The sequence below is a fragment of the Trachymyrmex cornetzi genome, unplaced genomic scaffold, assembly GCF_001594075.2.
Source record: "Trachymyrmex cornetzi isolate Tcor2-1 unplaced genomic scaffold, Tcor1.1 scaffold121, whole genome shotgun sequence".
Classification (NCBI taxonomy): Eukaryota; Metazoa; Arthropoda; class Insecta; order Hymenoptera; family Formicidae; genus Trachymyrmex; species Trachymyrmex cornetzi.
In genome coordinates this window covers 1358838-1368448 of record NW_017295773.1, presented here as the reverse complement: position 1 = coordinate 1368448, position 9611 = coordinate 1358838, and the positions used below count along the sequence as shown (strand labels likewise).

The window sequence follows — 9611 nt, the reverse complement described above, 5'->3', positions numbered from 1 at the left end:
TAACGCAGAGCGTCGTACGACGAAAATCGGATACAGTGTGAATCCAGCATAACGATAGAGTCGCGTAACACGGGGGTGAACAGCGACGCGTATCGTGCTTGGCTCAATGACTCATTTTGCGCGAGGTCACGCGTTTATTTGAACAGAATTAGTAGAGAAATCCTCTGTGAAGGTTGTCTTTGCGTGGATTTGCCGCACGCGCGCGCGGAGTATAATCTCACCGACCGCCACTCCCTACACCTCGGTGCACCCAACCGCCTCGACCAATGCGCCCGCTGTTCCTTGACGCTCACTATTGGACAGCCAGTCGGAAATTGCGAGATTTGCACCGAGGTACGAGCGCGATTTGTCAGATACCTGGTCGGAACGGGCGACCAATCGTGGAATACTTCTGAAGATACTATGGTAGCTATCTCACATGAACGCGTCTAGTCGTGAAATATTGTAGATTTGCAAGATCCCTTCGCGCGGCGGGCACCTGATTGGTCGGTGGACCTCTACTCGAGAGGCACCGAGTTCTCTTAGGCCCTGCGCACAATGAAGGAAGTATTAGGAACAGGAATAGATATTAAGATTTCAACCTATCAGAAACCGTATATTCCGGTGTAACTGGTATCTGGTAGGTTAAAATCTTAATATCTATTCCTGTTCCTAATATTTCCTCCATTGTGCGCAGGGCCTTAAAGTACTTAAATCGGAGGGTTAGGTTACGGCAGGCGCCGCACGCGAGAAATTGTCGCGGCTGGCACTGCGCTGCAGTCGCCGCCGAGCCGTAACACGCCATATTGATTTACATAAGATGCTCATTGGTTTAGCGGCATTATATTATGCTTATGCTCTGTTATGCATTTCATGTGTGATAGCCTTTACTCCGTGAAGCTGGTAAAGCGTTTATGGACTTTGCGTCGACCAGAGAGCTAATGACCCATTGAGGAAGCCCTGAAAAGAAGAAAGAGAAGCACAAAAGAAAACATCATATAGTTACTTGTGTCAATCACAGTTCAAAAATCGCGTTAAGAATGGATCATCTTGTGAGCGATCTCGAGCCGCTTTTTCCTGACAATCTATTTCCGTCTACTGAACCGAGTCTTTCGCACGTGCGTAACAATGAAACTCCAAGAGGTAATGCATTACTATGTTACAACATCGACGTAGTGTAATCGTGTTGACTATTTCGAGGAAACATGATTTTCATTCAACAATTAACTATTTACGTGGTAATTGTTTACAAGCACCGCCTCATTTTCATTTTTGATGAAATTAGACTTATTCGACGCATTTTTGCGTAAAATGGAAAAAAAAAAAAAAAATCTGGCAGAAGAAAGTGCGAGACTGCCCTGCGAAGCGAGATATTAAGCGTTAAAATTGATTACTATCATCGATGAGATACTATTAAAGACGCTCGGCGCTTATGGAAGTTCGCGTGGCTGTTAAAATTTAAATAATTTAGGGCCGGTTGTTCCACCTTTTGGTAAATTTTACTTGTTAGGTAAATCTGGCAATCCACGCATATGATTGGATAATCCTACTACTTATGCGATTATATGTACATATATATTTGACTTTTAATTGACATAATATATCGCACAAGTACAACATTCAAACAATAATATTATATAATATCAAATAATATTGATCCAGGGGTCTCTCAATCTTCATCTTTTTTCTACTTTTAATTGGCTTAGATGCAATTTTCTATATATATAGAAACTGAATAATTTAAATTAAAGTTAAAGAGTGTCTTGAAGATTTATCTGATTTATGTTCGAGATATACCAAGATTATAGATTTAAACGTACACACAGAATGAGAGTTAATAATAAAGAAAGATTTGTTGGACATCTGTTATACGTTATGTTAGGTGCTGGTGTCTTGGGAACAATCTTTTTGATCGTGAACACTACACTGGGAGCTGGATTGTTGAATTTCCCACAGGCCTTTGATAAGGCTGGCGGGATAGGAACTTGTATCTTGGCTCAACTTGTCTTGCTTGTATTCATCACAGCTACTCTGGTGATACTGGCCAGTTGTAGCAACGGTACAAGTACCGATACAATGCAAGATACATTCGCTGGATTATGTGGATCCAAGTCACTTGCTTTCTGTGGAATCTGCGTAGCTGTTTACAGCTTCGGTTGTTGCTTAACGTTTCTGATAATCGTTGGTGATCAGTTCGATAGAGTGTTTGCCACATATTATGGTCTTGACTATTGTCATACGTGGTAATTATAAAAAAAAAAGAAATGCAACACTCATCAGATTGTCTTTATTTTAGAAATTCAATTTTCTAGGTATTTATCCAGGCCATTTGTGACAGCTTTATCTTGCACTATATTTGTACTGCCGCTGTGCTTTTTTAAAAGACTCGACATTCTAAGTTACGCAAGTTCCATTGGTTGTATAACCGTCATTTATGTCGTATGGGTAATTATTTATAAAAGCTTGGAGGAGCAGAACAACACTGTATCACCCATAAAAATCTGGCCGAACAATGGATACGAAATTCTACAGATAATACCCATCGTTTGCTTTGCTTATCAAGTATGAATTCTTAATCTATACATTATTCGACTAAATACGAATTTAATATTTTATACATTAAATATTATATTAACAGTATAATCACATTACATGCTCTATATAATAATAATTTTAATGTAATCTTTATTAAATCACTCTCACATAAATTATATTATTTAAATCAATACATATGTACAGGTATGCATATTTTACAGAGTCACATGACGGCGATACCAACTTATGCCTGCATGAAGGACCGTAATTTGTGCAAGTTCACTCTGTGTGCCGTTGTCAGCATGCTGATCTGTTACGGCACGTACAGCGTCGTTGGTTATTTCGGCTATGCCACGTTCGGTAGTGGCAAAGTCCCAAGCGATATCCTGCAAGGCTACACCGATAAGAGTGCCGTCGTGACCGTGGCGGTAATTGCAATCGCAATCAAAAACTTTACAACCTATCCCATCGTATTATATTGCGGCCGAGACGCTCTTCTCAGTATCTTCAATGTGAGTTTCGATCGAATTGGCATCCGTGTGATCATCACGTTGATTTGGTTCATCCTGTCGTTAGGCATCGCCATTTTGGTGCCAGATATCTCACCGGTCATCAACTTATTAGGATCGTTGTCCGCGATGTTTATTTTCATCCTACCAGGTATCTGTCTCCTGCAAAATGTATTGCTCAAAGATCCAGAATTGTACTTAAATAAGGGCCGCATGCTGATCGTCTTCGCAATCTTCCTGATCGCACTCGGAGCCTTTGTGTGCGGCGTCGTATTTATGGAGACTCTTCAAGATCTACGGAAGACGCCGGCTAAACCGCCATTAGTCACTGGTTTCAGACAGCTCAGAGAGAGTTTGTGTGTTTGATAGCAACGGTATACTCAAAATACCTATTAGACATAGTGCGATCTGAGAAACTTGGAAATTTTTTTATTAACATTGGTAACAATTCATTAATCGCGTGCCACACTCTATAGATCTCATATGTAACTCAATTCAAATGAAATTGAGAAAGCTAATTTGCAATCCGAATGTATGTTTTACTTTTAGTCAATATTACGATAAAAAGATATAGTTGAGGCGTCAAAAAAGACTGACATATATATATATAAATATATACAATTTTTATCAGTAAGTTTTACAGATTAACTCATTTGCACATATAATTGTGTGAATATAATTCTTTTCTACTTTTGACATCTTCCTTCGCCAAGATGTGTTCAACAGTATGTAGGTTTGTTATTATATTTGTAAATAAAAAAGAACTCTTTATGATTTTATACAACCTCCTGTTTCGTAATCATATAAACTCTTAATTTATCCCAGTTCTCTCCTTTTCTCTCCTCCCTCTTCCTCTGATAGAAGAATTTTTTTATTATACATTAAAATTATAAGCGAAAACTTTGTCGAGACTCGATGCACATATTGCAAGAATTCAAATTTTTAATATTATGTATCCAAGTTGCGAAATGATCTTATCATTGGATCAAGAAGTTGTTCTCGAAATTGAGAATTCACTAGTAAAATCATGCAAAGTGTTTCCGCTTAGATCTTCGACCTTATCTATAATCGTTTTACAAAAGAAACATTCTCTAGTATTGAGCAAATGACGATCTATACAGATGCGACACGTTTGATGATTGCATGGCTTAAATATAGCGGTAATTGGAAACGCATAACAAATTGTACAAGCGTTGTCATCATCACTTATCAATTTGGTATCGGGTAAAAGTGTATGACAAGTGTCGAGATATGTTATCATCTGCTTTACTCGATTAATTTCGTCTGCCGTTACATCTTCCTGATCTACAAAAAAAAAAGAATGAAACGTTAATAGATATATATTTAATTTAAAATAACGTAATTATATACAAAGTGTTTCCTCTAATTTAAATATCTAGAATGGCTTTCTTCTAAAATTCACTGACAGTGCTAAAAAGAACTATAGTACACGTAATATAAACTATAGATTTCCAGTTTTCTGCGCTAGCAGTAAATTTAAAACACAACTATTATCTTTATTCTTTTTAATGATACGAAAAAATGTTAAAGAAAAAGATTATAACAGTGTCGTATATAGCTCGTAATATGTAAAACAAATTAAGATAAGAACAACGAGGTACTTTAAGATGTAATTAAGCCAATCATTTATTAACCGACAAATCTAGTAACCCATGATCAAAATATTGAACATTTCAACTTCATAATTTTCTTCAGTAGTCAAGTTATATCCATTACATGAATAATTACGAAATATCTGGAACGCAGTACACATCGTTGAATTTTAATTCAAGTATTTTATTGGTTTGATGTGTACTGCGTTTAAAATATTTCGTAATCATATAAACACGAGCTAACGATCTCAGGTCAACATCTAAGTTGAAAGAATATCCAACGCACACAAACATCATAACATTTGTAAACAAGTTATCGCAGTAAAAAAATAAAATAAACGTCAAAAAGACGTCGAACTATATAATTGGTGAAAGCGAAACAAATTAGACAACACTTATGCTCGTATTCATAGTTAGACCTTATATTTAAGGCTTTTTTAAATTTATCTTTAGATGCTCAGTAGCTAATATAATAATTCGTAGAGCATCTAAAGATAAATTCTAGAAAGCTTTGAATATAGAGTTTATTCACTATAAATACGGGCATTAGTCAGCAATTTTAATTAAGATATTCATAAACTATTTCATTGTTCCGAGGTAAGAATGGATTAAGTCGATAATTAAGATAGAATATCGTCAAGAATATCGTCACTATGTTTGGTCTTGCCCTCAGTTTCTCACTAAATCTAAATGATAAAAATGATATTTGTTATTTCAAGGTCATAGTACTCGTTGTAGAGCAGGTCATTGAATTCGTCTTGACATCAACACTATTAAATTAAAAATATGTGATGCCATTAAAAAAATTATGATAACCTTGACTTTTTACCGAAAAAAGTAGTTTCTTGTGAATTTTTAATATTGTAATTTGTAGCCGATTGAAAATTGACTAACTTTTACTGAAAACTTTTTTTGTCAAATTATCGGAAGTGTCAGAAAAATCGCGATCAGTGATTACAGTTATGTGGGACATCCTTGGTGTGTGTGTGTGTGTGTGTGTGTGTGTGTGTGTGTGTGTGTGTGTGTGTGTATGTGTGTGTGTGTGTGTGTGTGTGCGTGTGTGTGTATACAGTCCACATATCATACACAATTAGGTGTAACTCACAAGATACTTACAGTTCAACAACGAAAATGGTTTTATATTTTTTGTCTTTGTATTTTTCAATTTTGTGTCGCTCAAAACAAAACGGAGAGAACTGATCTGGAAGCTTGGTTCTGTTAATAAACTTCGTGTAATTCTAGGTATTTCGATTGTTGATTTTGCTAATAACAAAAGACACAAATTATTGTGTGAGGCTCATTTCATAAACATAATTTTCTTTATACTTTATCTGCGACAAAAATTGTAACTTACCTCCGAAATCCTTCATCTCTTTTTCGAGAAGAGCCAACAGAATACCGATCACGGCAGCTAATATAGGAAAGTGATCTACAGATTCTAAATCCGGTATTTCCAATAGCATCACATGTTGAAAACAGTTAGTTTGCGAGCTCATCCTGTTCAATACTTGGCAGAGTAACTGAAATCATGATATGATTGTACACTCAAACAATCGATTACGAATTTTATTCTGACTCACTTGACACAATCTGGCTAACAAGATTTCGCTGGAAGACTGCTTGGGATCGCTGAAAACGTCCCAGGCTACCGTGGAGATCATCTCTAACACTCGAAGCAACGAGATAGCCAGGTCAAAGCAAGTGGCACATATCTTCAATTGTCTCGATTCGATAAACACACGCTCCGGCCTGGACGACACGTTGTGAATCTCCTGCACCATGCCAATAAACTCGGAGAATGCCCAATTCAATTGGTTCAATAGCGAATTCAAAAATTGTGTAGACGCCTGTGGATTACCCAACAACACGTCCCTCACGTGTGCTTGATATATTACCGATGGACACGGTTCTGAAACAATACAGCGAATCCTGAAAATACCGAATTGGAATAAAGTTTAAACTTTATAAAAATCCATGTCACACATTGTATAACAGTTTGCATATAATTTAAATTTACCACACTTTAATGATTCAGGTTTAATAATGGAGTTTGAATATTTTAAGATTTAATAATAAAGTCTAAATGTGAAAAAAGAGAATAACTTACTTATGAGCTGATAGACAGATTCCTGTTGCTTCATACCGATCTTTGAGAGATGCGGGCTTTTCTCGTATCGAAAAGCAAAGCCGTTACCCTGCCAAAATCTAAGCAAGACCCAATTGGATTGCGCCCAGGCTCTATTCTCATACGGTTTCAACAAATTCGTGACAATTTTTATCCTGCTCTTGCGCGGCACATTCTCCAATGCTTCCAGCATCAACGGATTTGACACGAAACCAGCAAGTGCGAGTATCAGTACGTCTTTGGAATTGGCGTGTACTATGCGCGGATCGAGAAAGTGATCGCACAGAAATTCGGCAGCGTTGCACAGTATCGTTCGATAATCCGGAATATTCTCGATCGGCACAGTGGGATGCATGTGGGCGCGCAAACTCACGCTCAGATCGGATAACGTCTCCAGATAGAAGTCGGGCACAAAACTAAACATGTTGCCCTGTTGACTGGCCGTTTGCAGAGTCAATGTGATTACTTTCAGCAACCAGGCCAACTGCGCTTGTTTTTCTTCCGAGTATACGGCGGCCCTGATCCACGCCATGTGTCTTGCTTGTTCCGACAATTTTTTATTAAATATGTCCGTCGTACGGAGCAGCTCTCTTTGTATCGCTTTCCCGTTGGAACTCTTCCCCGGGGTTGTCTCCCGTTTGACATGTTCGAGCCTCGCTTTGGTATTGGCGATTGCGTTAATGTAGGCGGACATACTGTCGCGCAGACCAGCCACCTTGGCCAATTGCTTTTTCGCCGCTACATGGTAGAATAAAATAATGTCGTCTAATAATTCCATCAACGAGGTCGCCGGATCCGCAGGACCGTGACGTATTGGAGTCCTATCTTCTCTGGTCCTATCTCTATACGAGAAAAATCCAAATCTCTCCAGTATCATAGAACTACCTTGGCTCGTTGATGCCGTCGGCGGATTGATATTAATTAAGCGAGGGTAAATGGCTGCGGGTATAGTTACGGGCAAGTCAACTATTTGTCTCATGGCTGTATCGGTAACAGCGTAAGCGTTGTTTGACGCTTCATTCGTTGCCGTTGTAGTATGCTGTTGCTGTTCCATCGCAATAATTATCTCATGATCTGAACCTAGGAGGCGTAGCAATTCGTTCCTGAATGTCTTGTTTAAGTGGGTTATTACGCCACCAAGTCTGTCGATTCCAGAGTAATCGATCGATGCATCGTAGAACGCCCTGCCCATTCCAATTTATAAGGAAATGCTATTACGTAAATTAAACATCGCTCAATAATATTTGCGAATTATAACAATAATAATATACGAAGCGGATGCTTATATATATTCGGTAAAGAGAAATAAAAAAAGAAACTGCAGTTCTCGGGTACATACCAATGGACAAAATACGTAATTAATAAAAACAATAAGAATCATATTTTAGACCGTACACGTGAGAACACAATCAATACAAACTAGAAATGCCTATACCGGTCAAAGCTAGATCTTTAATGCTTAAATAATTCAATGTGAACTTATATATATATATATATACCATATTTTTAGTCACTCGAACTGCCGGTTTTCCAGACTTATAAATACAATTAAACTACTGCAATATCACGAATTAAATTAAATTGACAAGCAATTTTTAATAATTTGATGCTCAATCAGGCATCATATTAGAAATATGTTAATGTGCTGAAAAACTGTAAATAAATTTATTGTGAAAAATATTACCGCGGTAATTAATAAACATGATACATCAAACTAGCATTGTAAAAGTTCAAGCATTTTAATATTATTGTATGTAGATAGACGTATATAAATTTAATGAGAGAAAAATATTAAGCTGATTGAAAGTTTCTACGTTACTAAAGTAGAAAGAGCTGATCCCTTTCGCGGATGTATGTGTCTGATAATTCTTGGTTATGTCTTATTACCTGCAAGGTATATAGACAGGGCTTGTCCCAATTTCAGTGTCCCATAAAATTCTGAATGCAACCAGAAGACGGTGAAAGCAACATAATGTGATTGGCAGGGGTGTCTGCAGAATTGGTAAAATGCCTGCAGGTTTGCTGGCTGAATGCACAATAATCACGCGGACAAGTCGCGCATATAAGTCTCCATATTTACTACATATTTACTACTACATATGTAGTGTACTTACACGATTGGATATTAGATTTTCCTGAACAAAACGTTTGAATTTTTTCAAAAAAATAGCCCTTGATGTTGGCCTCTTGGCTGTTCCATCGGTATTATTTAACAAAATGACTAGTAACTTGACTTGTAATGCTTCTACTTCTGCAAAAAATACACAAAAAAAAAAGTATAATATTATTATTTTTAAGATAAAATATTCATACATGTAAAAATTAAACAATTATATCTTTTTATTTTGCGAATATGAGATAAAAAAGATATCTTTATTCTTAATTCTTAAGCTCTAAGCTTGAGAATTAGGTAAATATTAATTTTAGGTGACACTTTGCAGATTTCAATGTCCTTTAGATATGTTGTACAGGAGAATGACCCGAGTAATTCCCCACAAGAATTAAGTGGGGAACGGCATTGGTTTAGGAGATATAGTAAATTAAAGTTTTATAATATGTAGAAAATAACATTCGTATAAGAAGTATATTACGAATAGTGAAATTCATATATATATGCCATACTAATCTTTTAAAGAATGTAAACAATCATCCTTCCTCCCTGCTTAGGAGCGTACGATTTCCATGCAAAGTGACTCTCACGCCATCTCCCCCCTGTTTAGGGACGCACGACTTTCCGAGATTTACCATATTTCTTTGGAAAATCCGGAGCAGGGGGAGGAGGTAAGGAGGTGAAAGTCGTTTTGCGTGGAAGTCGTACGTTCCTAAGCAGGCAGAGAGAGGTGGAGTAGA

General features: G+C 37.1%; 2 protein-coding genes across 3 annotated transcripts in view; one reads left to right on the top strand and one right to left on the bottom strand.

Moving 5' to 3' along the window:
- The first annotated feature begins 901 nt into the window (after positions 1-901).
- Positions 902-3771, top strand: LOC108767837 (putative sodium-coupled neutral amino acid transporter 7). The gene is made up of 4 exons (XM_018517910.1): positions 902-1122; positions 1862-2222; positions 2292-2541; positions 2736-3771. The coding sequence occupies exons 1-4, from the start codon at positions 1020-1022 to the stop codon at positions 3387-3389; spliced, it is 1368 nt and encodes a 455-aa protein (XP_018373412.1). The 5' UTR covers positions 902-1019; the 3' UTR covers positions 3390-3771.
- Positions 3772-3831: 60 nt separating this feature from the next.
- Positions 3832-9611, bottom strand: part of LOC108767821 (Kip1 ubiquitination-promoting complex subunit 1) — a 10615-nt gene continuing 4835 nt past the window's right edge. Inside the window, exons 4-10 of one of the 2 annotated variants that reach the window (XM_018517890.1) lie at positions 8876-9012; positions 8649-8752; positions 6744-7945; positions 6217-6545; positions 5991-6156; positions 5753-5899; positions 3832-4328 (exon numbers count right to left, since the gene is read on the bottom strand). In XM_018517890.1, the coding sequence (XP_018373392.1) occupies positions 4009-4328; positions 5753-5899; positions 5991-6156; positions 6217-6545; positions 6744-7945; positions 8649-8752; positions 8876-9012 (2405 nt within the window). In that variant the 3' untranslated portion in view covers positions 3832-4008. Of the gene's footprint in view, positions 4329-4661; positions 4734-5724; positions 5900-5990; positions 6157-6216; positions 6546-6743; positions 7946-8648; positions 8753-8875; positions 9013-9611 lie in introns of those variants that run through there. The other variant, XM_018517898.1, reaches the window with a different exon arrangement.